General features: G+C 36.1%; 1 protein-coding gene across 1 annotated transcript in view; it reads right to left on the bottom strand.

Moving 5' to 3' along the window:
• The window catches only part of LRP6 (LDL receptor related protein 6), a 164,879-nt gene that overhangs the window by 20,807 nt on the left and 125,399 nt on the right, over positions 1-18,673 (bottom strand). Inside the window, exons 12-16 of the mRNA XM_037023007.2 lie at positions 17,768-18,094; positions 11,798-12,000; positions 9,851-10,062; positions 8,706-8,896; positions 1,071-1,280 (exon numbers count right to left, since the gene is read on the bottom strand). Of these exons, the coding sequence (XP_036878902.1) occupies positions 1,071-1,280; positions 8,706-8,896; positions 9,851-10,062; positions 11,798-12,000; positions 17,768-18,094 (1,143 nt within the window). The remainder of the gene's footprint in view (positions 1-1,070; positions 1,281-8,705; positions 8,897-9,850; positions 10,063-11,797; positions 12,001-17,767; positions 18,095-18,673) is intronic.

Raw genomic sequence — 18,673 nt, 5'->3', positions numbered from 1 at the left:
GCAATTTGAAGAAAAAATGTTTCTCCAAATACAAAACCATACTTAAATGTTGAATTATAAAAAAAGATAATGTCCAAAATTCTGAAAACCTCCACTGAGATTTTCTGCAATAAAATAGTCATATATCAACTGAATAAATAACTTAAGTATTGTGTCATTACCCTATTTCTATTAAATGTTCAACATGAGTTACATTTCATTACAATGACAACAATTCTCACTTTCTAATTCTCAAATGCTTCCAACAAGTCCTAAGTTCATGAACAGTGATGACATAATGAAGACCTGAACAATCAATGATGCTCTCCGTCCCTTATTATTTCACTCCAATTGTACTGAGAGGTTAGGGAATTTCAACAGTTCTCTCTTGTCCCCCATTTAACATTAGCATTCCGGGCACAATCCCAGAGCAGTAGCAACTGCTCTGACTAGGGCACTGCTTTGATTATGGACACATATTAATAAGAAATTAGGCCAAGATGATAAGTCAATTTCAAGTTTTCAATGAAGTAAAATAAAAAATTATGACTCCTTTTCTAAGCTGAGAATTAAAACATTTATCTAAAAGAGAAAAAACAAGCACTTACTAAGCAGTCTTCTCTAAGTTTACATACTAATTTTTAGTTTGTTTTGCTTTTGCTTAAGAATAAGGTTATTCTATGATAACTATATTCACCATTACATAGACATAATTTTTGCTTTCGTTCAAACTATAGGGGTGTACAGGGAACAAAAGAAATACATGCTTTATACCCATCTTAAAGGGGCTGAAGGAGAGAGAGGGAAGGCATGACAGAGTCTTTGTTGTACCTGGGAAAATTTTTCAGAATGAGCAAAAACCATCCCTTTTCCCCATTCGTGTTTCCTTTTTAATTGGAAAAGCTCCCAGGTGAGTCTGATACACAGCTTTAAAAACATGAGTTAAAAAAAAAGTGGTGAAACTAAAAGTACATGAAAATCTTGACAATAAGGAGGTAAGAACACACCAAAGAACATCTTAATTTTATCTTAATTTCTTACAACAATATAAGAATGAACCCTGCAATTAGCAATGTGGTATCAGCACTTACTATATTCCTGAAGGTTCAGTTCCTTTACTGCATGAATGTCACTAAGCTGAGCAATTCGAGCCTGGACTTTGGTTCTACCCTCTCGACCTGTCATGTCAATTTTTTCAATCATTTGCTGCTGCTTATCAATCCAATATAGCCAGTTTTGAAACACAGTCAGTCCCACAGGCTGCAAGATATTGGAGTCTTCTAATACTATCCGGTTGGCACCTTGGAAAGGGGCACATTAGACAGAAATGATCATGTGAGTCATCATACATTGAACAACTATTCATTGAATATCAGTTAAGATTCTACAAGTATGAAAAGGAAAATATAAGCTCTCTACCATAAAACTTGAAAATCTGAGAAAAAAAAGATATAAACCAGAAAATAGGCAACAGACTAGATATTAAAGAGCAATCAAGAGCAAATCTAAATGCCCAATACATAGTAAATACTTGAGTTTCAAAGAAATGTAAAAAAGAACTACAAAAATGTAGTTTTTTGTTTATAAAAATGTAGAAATTTAACAGTTGAGTCAATTTTTCAAATTAAATTTTATGAAAGCTTGAGCATATAAAACAAATAAAAATGGTAATTCTCTGGATGAAGCAGTGGTGGTGAGCACAGAGCTATGTCTTTGGCCTGCCCCCACTCACTGGGCACAGCTAAGGCATCAGTGAAGAACAACTCCCCCTCCACCCACCAGACCACTCAGAACACAGGATCAACGACTAACTCACAGGTTACCTAGTTCAAGCCTCCCCTCAAAGTAAGAATTCTTCCTGTAACATCCCAGACAGAGCCATCTAGACTCTTAAGAGGCAATCTATCCTACCGTGAACTGTGAGAAAGGTCCTTTACCCAGCGTGCTGAAATCTGTGCCCCACACCCCCACTGCCATAGGTTCTCCCTATTTAAAAGGAAAAAATACACTCATTCCTTCCCTCTTCCTCATGATAGTCCTTCAGATATCTATAGAACATTTTTCCTAAGTGACATCAGCTTGTACTTTGGAAATACTTTAGGCAAGCATAAAACTAAATTTTAATAAAGAGAAAAGTGGGGAGATATTTCATATGAAGAGGCATTGCCTAAGTCAATACTGAGATACATGGTAGGTCCAACAGAAGTTTACTTGTATTTCCTCCTAAAAATTTACTAAAATGGTGGTAAAAAATGAAGGTATAAACCCATGAGGATAAATAGGACAGAAGAGCAGAAAAGTGATATTAATAGAACTTGGAGACAGACCAAGAATAACGACACAGCAGCCCAGAGGAAGCTAAATGCTCAGTCAGGGAAGCCACCATCAGAATCATTTAGTGCAGGAACTGGAAGCACCAGGTATTTTGGGGTGGAGCAAAGGGAGAAAGTACGTGGCTGGCGCTGAAAGAAGTCATGCAGCTCCCGAATCATCTCCCTGCCTCAAGAGGAAGACTGAAGACTACTTTCTAAAGAGGTTGAATGAGACTTTAACATATGAGGCAAGGCAAAGAGATATGCCATATGTGGGATTTTACAAGGGAATTACTTAGAAGTCTACTTTCTAACTAGTGAGACTCTCCCTCACACCTTTCCCCCTCTGGACTCCAAGAACACTGGCAGCCAGCTATTACCCTCCTACAAAAGACTGGCAGAGTTCCCAACAATAATCAAACAAAAAACCTGAGATATCCAAGAGAAAAGAACTCCAGTGTAACGTGGAAGTCCCATTACAAAACAGCCAGGGCTCTGTGAGAATTCCCAGTGCTTCACAAGCAGCAACAATGTGAAAGTCAGCACTTGGAATGCCTCACTATTAAATATAAACATAAAACTAAGGATCACCAGTTATTTAAAGAAAACTACTTTTACATTCAAAGCCCAAGACAAACAGAACAAAAGAACTTGGAGAAAAAGACACAACTAAAAGCATAAAAAAAAAAATCAAAGGCAGCAAAAAAACTAAAGAACTGGCTGCTTTCAGTGGGGGCACAGTATCCAAAGAACAAAATAAGAGCTCTGAGAAATTAAAATTATGAGACTTGGAAATAAAAAAATAAGTCCAATAAGATGGTTGGAAGATAAACTGAAAACCCTTCCGGAAAGCAGAATAAAAAGACAGAGGTGGTTAGCAGGAGAGAAAAATACAGAGATAGTCAAGGTCCCGCATCTGAATAAAGTTCCAGAATGAGAAACCAGGTAAAAAGAAAATCAAAGAAACAAAATAAAAAAAAAAACCTTTCCAGAGTTCAAGGGGCAAATTTCTGGACAGAAAGGATTCTCCTAGTATAGTTCAATGAAAGAAAGAAGAAAAGAGGGAAGTGGGGAATCACACAGACACATTATTACCACATTCTAGAACACTGGGGAAAAGAGAAGATGTTAAAAGCTTCTGGAGGAGAAAATGAAGGATCACATACAAGAAGTCCAGAACCACAATGTCATCAAACTTCCCAATAACATGAAATGCTTGAAAACAATTTGAATGCTGTGCCTTCAAAATTCTGAGAACACAGTTATGAAACATGAATTCTATACACATCCAAAGTATCACGTAAGTATGAGAAAGAAAAACTCAGGATGAAGAATTGTAACCTTCTACAATACCCTTTCAGGAAGCTAATAGAGGGTGTGTTCTTTCAAGAAAAAAAAATAACCAGAAAAATGGAATTCAGGGAACAGCATGTTGAGCACCAGAGACGCTGGCAAGTGCATTCTCAGGATAACAGTGAAAGCAGGCTGAGCCAGAAAGTAAGCAAATCTAGACCTGAGCAAGATGCCAAAGAAATTCAAGAAGCATGCTTTCAATTAAAAAGAAAAAAAGATGGATTGCTTGATGTATCTTCATGTATTGAAACAATATTTACATTAGATGAGATTAACTTCAGGGAGAAAAAAGCTATAGAATGAAATGTAGCTTGATAGTAACATTTTCAAAGCCATAAATAATAATTAAGTATGAACTTAAAAATTGTAAAACTATTCTGGGAGGATGGGAGGAAAGTTCATAAGGATATTGGGGGTACACATGTTTTAAGATATCAAAATCTTTTTATCTTCCATTAAAGGAAGTCAACTTGTGATGTCTAAAATTGAAAAATCAAGAAATAGCTGTCTTAAGCAAATTATTTTAAAATAACTGAAGGTAGATGCTTCTAAGAGTGGAACTGAGATTAGGAAGAGTAATAGACTTATTTTTTGTTATAAATCAAGTAGAACCATTCCATTTCCATAAATATTCACATGTACTGCTTTCAGTAATATTAAAATTAAATTTAAAAGAGTAATGAGTGATTAAAAAAGATTAGGTGGTGATAGTGGAAGGATGGCCTCAAGTGGACAACCAGGGAAGAAGAGATGTCAGCTGTGTCTGCAAGACACCAAACATGACAACAACCTGATCAACTCTGATTGCAGTGATAAAAGGGGTGTAAGTGAAACACTGCAGCCAACAATGAAAAGACAGGTCTATTTATTCCACAAACTAAGCATGTACTAATATAATCCAGTATGAAAGGCTCTGTGGGAGCCTAAAAATATGAAGTGGAAAGAGATCCCATGGTAATAGTGTAAGATTATCTGTGAATATATAAAGAAGGAAAAAAAAACCTGTCACCACTACACTAACCTTTTTCAGAAAACAGAAAAAGAGGAAACTTCTTTTTATGAGGTCAGTGTAACCTTGACGGCAAAACTCCAACAAGTACATTATAAGAAAGGAAAATCTTTCTCAAGAATACAGATATAAACATCCTTACAAAACATTAGCAAATAAAATTCAGAATATATAAAAAGGATAATGTGTCATGTCAAGTTTGATTTACTATAACAAAGCAGGAATAGAAGAGAATTTCCTTACTATGCTTTTTAAAAAGTTACAACAGAAAAGCCTTAGCAAGTGTAACACCTAACCACAAAATATTGAATGATTTCTCCCAAATCAAGAAAAATTAAAAAACCCAAGGATTCTATTATTCTTGTCACCACTGAACTGGGGGCCCCAGCCACTGTAAAAAGGCACCAACAAAAAAGGACTTGAAAAGAATGAATAAAACTCTCACAATAGGTAGACAAATGAGTCCTGCATTGTAGAAAATCCTAAAGAAACTATGAATAAGTAAATTAGCAAGGTTCCTGGGAACAAGCTCAATATACCAGAATGGGGGAAAAAAGGAAACTGTACTTCTATATTCCAGCCACAATCAAAAAATGAAATATTAAAAATTTAGAATACTCTACTAGCATTTAAAAGAAACAAATATCAAGGAATAACTCTAATGAAAGATGGGCAAGACTCCTACATAGAAAACTATAAAACACTGAGGGAAATTAAAGTTCTAAATAAATGGAGGGGTGTACCATGTTCATGATTTGGAAGAGTAATATTACAAAGATAATAATATCCCTAAGTTGACCTAAAAATTCAAAGCAAACCCAGTCAAAATGTTAGTAAGTGTTTTCTCTTGGTGGAAACTCAGAGGCTGATTCTAACATGTATATGAAATGCAAAGGGTCAACAAGAGCCAGGGTAATCTTGGAGAAATATTAAAGACATATACCACCAGATAAATTTGTTATAGTTACAGTAATTAAGGGGCAATATAATATGATGTAAGAAAAAATGACCAAGGAATAGTTAGAGTCCAAAAACATACTCACACAAATACAGCTATTTGATTTATAACAAAGGTGACACTAAACAACAGTGGGGAAAGAGGATGGTCTTCTCAAAAAATGGTGCTACATCAACTAGAAATGTAGAAAACAAATTTTAACCCCTGCCTCACAAAAATAAATTCCAAACAGATTATTGCTCTGAAAGAGAAAAGGTAGACAAAAAAATTTAAGGGGAAAAAAAACACAAGAAAATATCTTTGTGCCTTTGGAATGGGCAAAGATTTCTTAAATAGAACATAAAAAGCACTAATCATAAAGGGAGACATTAATAAACTGCACTGCAGTAAAATAAGCACTTCTTTTTCATCTAAAGACACCACTGGGAGAGTGAAAAGGTAAATCATAAACTGGGAAAACACTTAAACAACACATACTGTTCTCTATAGAGGAAGTATAAAGATACACAAAAAATTATTAAACAAGACCATAATAAATGGAGGGCTATATCATAGTATGAGGAAAAGTATGGATGACTGAATTTCTTAAACATGCCAATTCTCCTCCAATATATATATAACTTGATAATGGATTAAAATCCTGAATAAAAAATTTCTAACAACCAGTAACAGAAAAATGGGCAAAGACTATAAATAGCAGTTCAAGAGGAAACATAAGTGACCAATAAATTAAACTCAGGAACAAATTGGGAAATGTGAATTTGATTAATAATAAGACAGATATATCTTTAAAACTATTGCACTGGTAAAAATTTAGAAATCGAACAATACCAAATGTTAGAGTGGCAATAATCTCATACTTCTGGTTGGGATTTTAAATTGATACAATTATTTTGTAGAGCAACATGGATATTTCTATTGAAGTTGAATATATACACAGTACATTACATAGCAATTCTACTACCAAGTTTAGACCACAGAGGAATGTTCAAATATGCACATGAGAACATTCATTGCAGCACTGCTTTTAATGAAAAAACAAAACAAAACTGGAAATAGTAGTTTAGACTGACAGATTGGTCAAACAGTACAGTATCATGTGGCATTGAATTGTGCAATAACAGACATCATGTGAAAACCACTATATATCTGAAGCAAGCTACAAAAGAATACGAGACTAATTTTTACAAATGAAAAAAGTTTATATATGTGTGAATATACGTTAAAAGGTACACACAGGCAAAACATGCATGGCAAAAAAAAAAACATTAAAAGTTACCTCTGGGGAAAGAGAGGAAAACAGAATTGGGGAGCGAGACACAAGGACTTCAAAATTCACTTCAGTGTTTTATTTCAAGGGAGAGAAGCAGAGGTTCAAAAGCAAATATAGCTAACAAACACTAAGATTTGACAAAACTGGATGGTAGGAAATACACGCTTCCTGCATGCTGGAACCATCTGATTATTAAGGGTGAAATAAAAATGCATAGAAGAAAATGGTAACTAATTCATTAAAGTATCACTAATGATAGTGTTTCGGATTTTTTCTTTTTTTTTTTGTAAGCTGTCTTTAATGAATATGTGTTACTTTATAATAACTAAAAACACATCATAAGAGGAGAGAGAGAGAAAAGGAAAGAAGTGGAAAAAAACCCACTTTCAATATTAATAAAAGAGTAAAACATGGACATAAACAAGTATTAATACAAATCAGAGGTGATGCATGAGATGCAGGTGATCAGATGAGGGAAAAAATGTACCAGGCTAGGTATGTGTATGCATATGCATTAAGTGTATGCACGACTGTTTGAAATCACAGAAGGTATAATGGGAGGGGAGGCGTTTGAACCTGAAAAGAGAATACATTTTTAGTTTTTTAAAAAATTACACATGTATTCAAACATAAAAATTCTAATGATACAAAAATACTCAACATATTAGTATGCTAACATTCCACACCTTTCTCACAGTGTATTTGTCTGCCTATTTCTCAAGGAATATAAAGATATATAGCCATTTGTTACATAAATTTTAATATAGATTTTAATAAACATTATTATGCAACTTAAAATCATCCTTCTATGTGAGCATACACCGATATAACTATTTTTTTTTTAATGACTGTATATACCATACACTTGAGAACTAGAATGTATTTCTCTGTGAAAGACTATTACACATAATGCTCAGCAAATACCCTTGTGCATTTGGGTCAGTATTTTCATAAAACAGCTACCAAAAAAGGGAATTTACTGTTAATTGCCCCCCAAAAAGGTTCTACCAATTTCCAATTCAAAATGCATGAGGGCATGCCATGTTCCACTATTCTGGCCAATGTTGCATATAATCAACTTTAATATATTTTTGCCAAGCGATAGATATAAACAGTGTTATTATTTTAATCTCATTTCCCTACCACTAGTGAGGCCACACAGAGTATTCGGACATCAGAAAAGGGGTGGTAGGGAGAGGAAGCCGGAGCAGTGACTATGATTGTACACAGAGGACTGCAGAGAAATGAGAAAGTAAAAGTCTATCTGAAGACCAATGATTTAATTTGATTAAAACACGAGGATCATTTGAGTTTGGATGAGTTTGTGAAAGGTAAATACCAATTTAAGTGTACAACTAGATTTTTTTCCTTTAGGTTAGGACATTACCCTTAAGATTTTTTAGTATAGTGGTGACATGACTTTAGAAACCATGCTTCAGAAAATTAATTTAGGAATAGTGTATAAACTTTTGGGGGTGGAAATCAGCAGGGAGGAGACCAGTCACAGGCTAGAATTCAGGCCAGAGATGATGAGAACATAAACTTGAGCAGAAGAATCAGGAAAGGGGGAGAGCTGCCTTAGAAATACATTATTTACAGAACCCAAACCAAGAAAGTTGGCAAGTTATTAGGTAACAAGGAATAATCATGTTGATGGTTCAAGAAAAAGTGCTTCTCAATCACGTTAATGCTGACTACTGTTAGTGAATAAGACTGTATAGAAGTGAGTACAATAATAATATAATGGAAGAAAATACAAATGCTATTGATGAATCATCTCAATAAAACAATCCAAAAAAAGGAAACACATTTATGGGGTACCTGACAGATCACTGCTTTCAATCCGCCGGAGATCAGAATCAGCCCAGAAGAGCTTGCCCAATCTGCTGTCAAGGGCTAAAGCAATCGGTTTACTTAAGCCACTGAAAAAGAGGACCTCCCGTTCTGTTCCATCCAAAGCAGCTCGTTCAATTTTGGGAGATCTTTCCTGAAGATTGGTAAAATACATATACCTGAAGAAAAATGAGGAAGCAATAAGTTTACCAAAGTAAGAAGCCATACAAAATGAGAATACTCTTGTTAAGACAAAAGGAGGTAGAATAATATTTTTAAATCTTACTTTCAAATGTTTTAGGATATATTTTTAAAAGGCCATGGGATACTTTTAAAAGTAGTAACAAAGGGTACCCAGAAGTTCCTAGGGAGCTTTCATGGATTAGTAAAAAAAGTGTTAGACCCAGACACATTTATGCTTTTGATATAATACAATTAAATGCATAAAATAAATGAAGTAAAAGAACAGTAACCAGAGAGATCTGGAAATAAAATTTTGAATTCCTTGTCTAATTAGTCCATTTCATAACTAACAAGAAGTCTATATAAATCTTTTCTTATATCTAACTTCTAGAGTTCATCTCTTTCCTGAAACTCTTTTGAAAAAAGCTATTTTCCCTGTTAAATTCCTTTTCATTAGATATTTCATTCAGATGCAAATAAGTACTATTTACTAAATGCAAAGCTCCATATTAAATGAAAGAAGACATATTATTATTCTTGTCATAAAGGAACCTGCAATCTAGTAGGATATTTAAGACTGAAAAACAATTAAGTATAGGTAAATTGTAAAGGACCAAGTGAACTAGAGAGGCACAGGGCTTGGTATTTGGGAGAGGGGAAAACCACATCAGGCTGGGGCCGGGGGACACTTCATAGAGGATGCTGCAGCTCAGATGGTCCTAGGGTGTGGGTAGAAATTAGAACCAAAGCAACAATGACTAAGGAAAGAAATTCTATGCAGTAAAATCAAAGAAAGCAAGAATGTAAGAAATTGCAGCAGCAGGTTGGAAAATAATCAAGTTTTTCACTGGGGCACAGGACACTTAAAGGTAAATAACTAATAGGCTGAAAAGGAAGGTTGATGAGAGCCTCCTATGCCAAGACATCTGAATGCCACTTTGGTAACATACCCTTTCTCGGGGTTTACCACAATGGCTCGCGGTTTGTCTTGCTCGCCTTTTAGCACCACGCCAATTGATCTCCCATCTAATCTTGTTACATTAATCACATTGGTGGCCTCACAAGTCCAGTAGATGTAGCGGCTATAAATATCAATGCTGAGGTCATAGGGTTGTATTTCTAAGTTCTGATTAGGAACTGAGCTCACAACCACTGTAAAGCCCTAGGGAAAGAAAAAAGACACACATAGGAAATCAGATCCCAAGCCAGACAGCTCTGAGGCGATCACTCATAATGCTTACACTTACGTGGTCACACAACTAAGAAAGAACTCTCAAGTCTCAAGGGACATTTCTTACCGACACTTTTTTTAATGGGTGATGGGATTCTTTGTTAACACTCATTTCAAATGTTCCCTTTGGCTATTATGACATGGGACAGAGAGAGCTGAGGCCATATTGTTGCTGTAGGATCCTGGTAAGGACACTGATTAGGTGACAGCGGTGTCCGGTAGACCACAAACGACTGTGGCTAGAAGCACACCTTAGAAATATCTTTAAAACAGCAGTTCTCAACCAGGGGTGGCTTTGCATTTGCAAGTGCCTCAACCAGGGTATTGTTTGGAGATTTTCCAATGTTTGGGGACATTTCTGACTGTCAAGCCTATGAGGTATAACTGACATCCACTGGGTAGAGGCCTGGGATGCTGTGAAACACCCTACAATGTGCAGGTCAGCCTTGCAACAAAGGATTATCCAGCCCCAAAACCAGCAGTGCTGAAGTTGAAAAACTACTCTAGAGATAACAGCAATGATGGCTACAAACTATACCTATCAATGATGTGTTTTTCTAATCCTCAAATCCACCAAAAAAATATCTTTTTACAGAGCCAAGCAAAAAGAAAGGCTTTATTCATCTGTTCTATCTGAATAAATTTTATTTTACTTAGCATCTCTGGGGTAACATATTCCTTAAAAACGCTATCTACTTTATTTGCTGTGTCCTTGGCTATATAGTAAGTTATAATTTCCATCTACTAGTTACCAGCCTGTTAGTTCCTCACCTACACAGCATAAGGTGCATCTCCAATATACTGCTCTAACTCTACCCGTAAATGGCCCCTCAGCATCCTTAAATACATCATCTCCTTGCTCTTTGTTGTGAGATAAAATATATGAAAAATCAGTAATCTAATCTCCCAAAATTTTAATAAACTCAAAATCCAAAATCACTGCTGTAAGAAAGATGGGTTACCTGTTGTAACCCAGTTTAACACAGCTTGGCCCCAGAAAGAAAGCAATGTAAACCACATAAACCATGACTGGTATGTGAGCACTGATAAGATCTGTTGATAATATTTTCATTCTCATCCCATAGTCACCGGTAATATTTACCAAAATTAACAAATAAGTAAATCACTAGATTAATGATAACATATCCTAGATGTTTTTAATTTCACTGAGTTTGTGTTATATGTTTCCTACCCTCTGAACCTTTTACGTAACAGTGAACTAGTAATAGAACCATTATTTGTGGAGTCCCTACTTTGTAAGAGGTAATGGGCAATGTGCTTTACATCTTTGCAGCTAAAAAGTTCATGAGAATCCTAGTGAGTGACAGAGCTGAGATCAGAATGAAGGTCTATTTGATTTTAATACTCCAACTTCCAACACTCCATGTAAATAGAACTGTAATAAAAAAAAACACAGAAATGGAAATGGGTGGCAGTGACAAAATCATTCCAATATATGAACATAAGTTGTGCTAATACAATTTTCATTCCAATAGTATTTTCAAACAGTTGTCTACTCAAAGATAATTAGGAGGAAAAAAGGCTGCTAGATTCAGAATTTTGGTTTCATACATACACTCTTACATAGAGTCAAGATTTAAACAGAATGGTTCGTTATTCCAGTTATAGGCAGAAGACACAGATCTTGAACTGAGCACCAAATTACCTGGCTGCCATCTTCTTGTGCTTTTCGGATCATGTTTTGTCGTGAGTCAATCCAATACAGCTGCTTGTCCAGTGGGTCATAGTCAATGGCACGGACATTCCGAAGGCTATGGATAGGGAGGATGATATCAGGGCTCTGCTGTTCATCAATTACCATGCGGTTGATGGCACTCTTTTGACTGAAGAGCAGGAAAGTAGTTGGAGCTTAAAGGAAGAAAAGAACAAATCTGAAACATAATCAAGTCCTGTTATCACTCAAATACTGTCTATATCTTATACAAAAGACATAGATGTTGAAGAGGTAAGGTTGAGGACAAAATCCTTTGGCATGCCCCCAGACACTCTCCTCAAGGTAGCACTGTTACAAGCCAGTTATGAAATCACCCAAATTACCCAGAACCATCTAGCCTATTTTCTCCATCTTGTCTACAGCAGTGTCATAGTAGACCTGATTTCAATGAAACCTTTTATAAAGATATTCTCCTTGCCTACCAGTGAAAAATCCCACTCTTCCAAAACCTGTTTTTGTGGGTGGAAGGAAGCCTAGGCCTCCACAGGTCAAAGCAGAAACTCAAGACTGATTTTAGTCTCAGCTCTTTCACAATCTAGTCAATTGATCTTAACTTCAGGGAGTCCACTGAGTCTCTCTGGGTCAAAGTTTACTAAGGTCATAGCTATCTTGTCCTGCTCACTGAATTGTTGTAAGAATTTTACAACATGTGAAAATGCTTTAAAAATTATAGGGCATTATGTCAACTATTCCATAATTTAAAAAGAACTGTAAAGCATTATATAAAGTAAAAATAACTAGTGTTTATTAGCAGTAATAGCAGTAATAAACTTAGAATTAAGAGATATTAATAACCTTTAGGGATTGCAGATACGGACTTTTTTTGCACTGTGCATATATGATGGCTGCAAGGAGAGAGAGCCGGTAAACACACACTCACACACATGCATATACACAAGTAACAAAAGCTTTATACTCCTTATTTCTAATTCTCATAACAACTTCGTATCTGTATTTTCACTAAAAAATATTCTGCCCTGAAGCTAAGTTGATTATATGAAATGGAGAAATAAAAGAGACAACATTTCCCTTTCCCAGGGACTAGGCAACTGATTACTATGTAAACACCTTTAAAACAGGAAAACATCTATAAAGAACAGCATCTGATGGTGTTACCAACAACTTCAAAGTCTAACTGCATTTTTAAAATCATTTAAAATATACATAAAAATTGCATAATTATATTCTATTTTCTTGGGGCTCAGTCATCACCTAAATCCAGCAGAACTTTGTCCTGGTCAAGGATATAAACATAAATGGCCAAGCCAGAACTCCTCACTTTACTTCCCCCAAACCACATTCTTCACAAACATTACTTGTGGTTCCCTTGTTTGCTTTACATTTATACCCAATGGTATACTGGCTTAAATCCCAAAAAAACTCATTGGTATTCACAAAGAAACTTGGTATTCACAACAGTAAAATTCTGTTTTATTTAAAGTTCTTCACTGGCTAAGAGCCCATACCTCGCTCCAAAGATTTAGAAAGTATTCCAATGATCCCACAGGAACTCTCCATTATCTGGAGGCCATCACACTGATTTAACAACTTTCAGCAATTTTAGTACAACTCATCCTTTAAGTAGTAAGAATGCAGATCACAAGAGAGTAGCTAAGTCTCCCCCTTTTTTAAAAGAAAAATTATTTTTTGGCAGTACTACTTTATTATAAATCAAGAAAAAAAGAAAAGAAAAAGGCTCTAAACTGTACATTTACAACAGAATGAGCACCACTTACACTGAGACACACAATGAGACTTAGAAGAAAGATCCCAGGGTTTTAGTTGCCAACTTTTCTTGCCTGGACAACAATTAATCAAATATATATTTGGCTCCTAGTTTGTTTTACTGGGTACTTTTTCTTCTCTCTCTCTTTTTTTGAGTCAAGTTTTAACCTTCAATAGATTCCACAATTAGGTGTTCTGGAAATGTGGGTTAGGACAAAGTCAAATACGGCCCCAAATAAATACGTGTTTCAGAAAGTCTACACATGACATTAACAATTACAATTAATTGGCTCAGTATCTCTAAGAAGCTGATGTTTTGACTTATTTACAAGTAAGTCATTGCTTACAGTGGCAAAGAATATGCAATTTTGTAAGCTTAAATCTATTCTAATTTATGTAACATCTACCCACCAGGCCTTCATATTCCACATAATGGTGCTTTGAAAATTGTTCTATCAGGTTGTCTGAGTTTTGCATTCCCACAATGGAGAGAACCACGTGCAGAAGCTGGAGTATGAGGTGTTAAGTAGGAAGGAGTATTTCCACTCCTTTTTGAAGGTACAAGTAAGTGTTCACCTCTAGCTTAAAAGTAAGGTGATGCTCTCATGTAAGAACATAAAACACAAGGCAAAGGCCCCCATTTGACTGTAACATTTGTGCACTGTGCCAGAGACATCAAGTGGGAACAGAATTCCAGTCCACTCTGCACTAGTCAATCCATGTACCCAGAGGAAACATCCTTCCCAATTTGCAAAAAGGTGCCACAGAGACCAGTTACCTCAGTCCAAACAAGGATCATGCAATTTGGCTTCCTGTTTCCTCCCTGACCTACTCTCTTCATTCACTCTGTTGCAGTGACACTGGCCTCCTAGGTGCTCCTTTAACATGCCAGACATGTCCCCATCTCCCATGTTTGCTTGAAAGATCTTCTGCATTTGCTGCCCCCTTTTGCTTGCAAGATCATCTCCCAGGCATCCACATGGCTCATTATATCACCTCCTTCAGTTGATATTGCATCACTTTTTCAGTAAGAACTTCTCTGATCACCCTATTTAACACTGCAATCTTTCTCCCCACCCTTCCTTGCTCTTAATATTTCTCCATTAACACTTAACTTCATCTAACCAATGACATAGTTTAGTTATTTGGTTTGTTATCTGTCCCCTGGAATGTTAGTTGCATTAAGGCAAAGACTGATGTCTATTTCATTCACTGCTATATTCTCCACCGGCTCAAATATTTCCCAGTACATAAGAGCTAATTCAAAGAATATTCACCAATGGCATGAATGAATAAACAAATGAAGTTATCATGATATCTAAGGAGAGCCCTGTAGCCATGATTTTCAAAGTAAAATTATTTCAGACAGTTGGGAAGGAAAAGAAATAAATATTTATTCAGGACCTCCAACATGTCACACATTATACTAGATGTTACTTAATCCCCAAAATTGTCATCTCTATTTTACAGATGAACAAACTTAGAAAGGTTAAGTCGTTTCTAAAGAAAGGCTCAGAAAGTTTAAGTAATTTTTCCAAGATCACAAGGCTGTTAAATGGAAGAACACATGTATTCTTCCAAATCCTACCTGCTCTTCATTCTTTTATTTAACAATGATTTCCTGAATGACTACTTGACTACTATATACTAAGCACTGTTCTAAGCACCTAAGATAGTATCAGTGAAAAAATAGGAAAAAAACGCTGCTTCAGAGAGTTTGTATTCCAATAGACAATAAGTAATAAACATAATTAAAAAGTCATATTATATAAATAGTAGAGTATATAAATTATAGTATATCAAAGAGTGGTAAGAGTTATGAGAAAAAGAAAAAGTACAGGTAATGGGAACTGATAATGCTAGATAGGGTGGGAAGACAATTTGCAATTTTAAGTAGGGTAGAATGGATCTCACTGTGGAGGTCACAATTAAGAAAAGACCTGGAGGTGAAGAACATTCATGCAAACACATTTCAAGCAGAGGAAATAAGCAGTACAACAGTCTGAGGTGGGAGTCACTGGCACATTTGCAAACAGCAGTGAGGCTGCTGGTGTGCCTGTCACAGACAGAATAAGGGAGAGAATAGTAAAAGCTGAGGGCAGAGAAGCAAAAGGGGAATACAAAGTGTGGGGTACAGATCACATAGGAACTTACAGGTCACTGTGAGAACTAGGTTTTTTTTATTCTGTGTGAAATGGGGAACCACTTTAAGTTTTGAGCAGAGGAACAACATGACCTGATTTAGCTTTTGAAACAGGACAATGTTAGAAAACTTTTTTGAGGGCAAGTACTTTATGTTTAACAACTCCTGCAGTCTGCCTTGGAATCTAAAACACCTCTACACAAATATTAAACAGTACTCATAATAAAAAGAGCACACAACAGGAAGCCTTTTGAAGCACGGCTGATCTCTCTTAGGAAGGTAGCCAAAGACAGGTAGGGACACTCCGCTCTGATTCCTCATGGCCTTCACCCACCAACTAATATGCACAGCTATAAGCAGCTCAGTCAACAGGCCGCTTCCACAGTCTTCTTGTCTCCATCCTCCATCAGTTATTACCTTCATTTCCTCTTCCCATTTGAAGTCAGACCTCTTGAAAAAGACATCTGTATACACTACCTCCCCTCCCTTCCCTTTTCTCCATTCACATTTTGATCTACTCCAATCTTTCACCATAACTTCCCTGAGATTACTGTCTTCAGGATTACTAATAACCACCTCATCCATAAATCCAATGGACACCACTGTAGGCCTCACCTTACTCAACCTCTCAGCAGCATTCAACACTTTTTTTTAAAAAACAACAATATTGTCTCTCATCTTCAGAGCCACTGGTCTCCCCTGGCTCTCCTCTCAACTCTCTGGCTGCTACTTTTCTGAGTTTTCCCTCCTCAGACAGAGTTCCTTAGCTTAGCAGATCATCCCATCTTTTTTCTACACCAGGAACTGGCAAACTATGGCCCACAAGCTAAATCTGGCCTGTTGCCTGTTTTTGTAATAAAAGTTTATTGGAATTCAGCCATTTTTTCCAAATGTATTGTCTATACTATAGCTGCTTTTATGCTATAGAGGACACAACTGAACAGGAGGGAGAGATCACAAACCTCGCAAAGTCTAAGTATTTATTCTCTGGCCCTTTACAAAAATTTTGTTGTCCCTGGTTCAACATGTGGCTGGCTCCAAATCATTAAGCTATAATCTTATATTCTTGCTTTTTCACAATGAAAGCTTTGTATCAGAACAAACTACATCTTTTCCTATGTGACTTCTTATACTTATAGACACAAAATAATTTCAATGGTTAATTATATTCAATATCCTGTAACAGTTTTGTAACCTCCTTCTCTTTCTCTCCCATGAATCTACTCTTTCTGATCAAATTCTCTATTTCTTTATCATATCTACCAATTTTGTTCCTGTTTACCCACCAAGACATGGGCCTTCACACATACCTGAGTCATAAACCAGGCTTCCCTAAGCCACTAATGTTTTATTACACATGTTGTTAGCATGGTGTGTGTGTGTGTGTTTATTATGTACTCCTTGCTAACATTTAAAAATCAGGAGAAATTAGAGCCAAAAAAAAAAATTCCATATTTATGACTGGGTGAGAAGATCTGACAACACCCACTGGAATTAAGAGTGACCATTCACTAAGTTTACAGCATGTACTCTGTAGTTCCCTATTTATTTAATATTGTTTCATGCTGGGCTAAATTTACTTATATGCATTTTCTGCTTGGACTCTTAAACATTTAAATTCCTTATCTTTAGCCTATTCTATGAACTTCAAAGGACAAGGAGGTTGTATTTTGGAGATTCTCTTTGTTATACTGTTTTGTACTGCTCTTCCCTTCCTTCGTAATGAATAAATCTGAATTACATGTAGCATGCATGTCTGGCTCTGTCAATAAAGCTATGCAAAATTTGCAACTAGTATTTAATGTCCAAAGATAAAAGACAATTTTTCTGTAACATCAATTAGCTATCATCAAACAAACAATAACTACAAAAGCTTACATTTTTTTCATCTTTAGTCCTTCCCTGTCATTAAACAAATGATCAACTCTGGACTTCTACAACTTTTTACTTGAGAAAGAGCATGAACCATAGTGTTTTCAAAAGCCTGCTTTCTCCTCTAGTTCTAGTTTGCTTTGGGGGGAAATGCAGCTTACCACTACAAGTCCTGTTGTCAGCATTAAGGGAGTAGTGGGCAGGGCACCCACAAACAAAACCACCAACTGGCACAGCCAAGCAGAGGTGGGAGCAGTGCCCATTGCTGGAAGCACATTCATTCCACCCTGCCTGCCGGGAGGAGTGAAAGACAAGGATGTCCATCACGTAATCCAAGTGGCCCTGAATGATGGTGCGGTTTTGGCCACTGGTTTTGTTGGCACGCTCAATGCTGCGTCGGCTCCAGTCCGTCCAGTAGATATAATCTTGGTACTGAGTTAAGCCAAAAGGATGAGGCAAGTCATCTGCTATAACTTCACGGTTGAGTCCTATTTTCAGACAGGGGAGAAGCAGAGCGATGAGATATATGAGAATGTAAGAGTCTTGTTGGCCAAAGGAATTGTAACATATAAAACATTACATTTGTAAGCAATTTAAAAAAGAACAATTCATTTAAAAGCAATTCTAAAACCAGACCAGTATTCTAAAATCAATCCATCTGCAGTCTAACCCCATGCCTCAAACTTATATTCTTGCCATAAATCACTGAGTTTGTTTAAACTCCTGTGAATGGTTTATTTTGACTATGGTCTTATTTTTCTCTCCAAAAGAGTCTATAGTTCAACTTTTCTTCTTCCTTCCATAAAAAAGATGGAAAAGCATATATTGTATTTTACTGGTATAAAAAGTTATTTCAGGAATATCTAGAGAGTCACAAATTCCATTATAAGTCCAATAATAAAGAAATTTTCACATAATAAAGAGATGTAAATCCAACTAGCTGGCCCACTATTAGTAATAATAAACAGGCTATAATGTCAGGCAGAAGAATCTAGACATTCACATGAAGTTTTATTAACAGTATCTAACCAATGGTGAATAGCAGCCACTTATTTTCACAAAGAAAG

This window comes from Manis javanica, chromosome 15 (assembly GCF_040802235.1).
Source record: "Manis javanica isolate MJ-LG chromosome 15, MJ_LKY, whole genome shotgun sequence".
Classification (NCBI taxonomy): domain Eukaryota; kingdom Metazoa; phylum Chordata; class Mammalia; order Pholidota; family Manidae; genus Manis; species Manis javanica.
The sequence above is the reverse complement of the archived record's forward strand: the minus strand, read 5'-3'. Positions and strand labels throughout refer to the sequence as shown.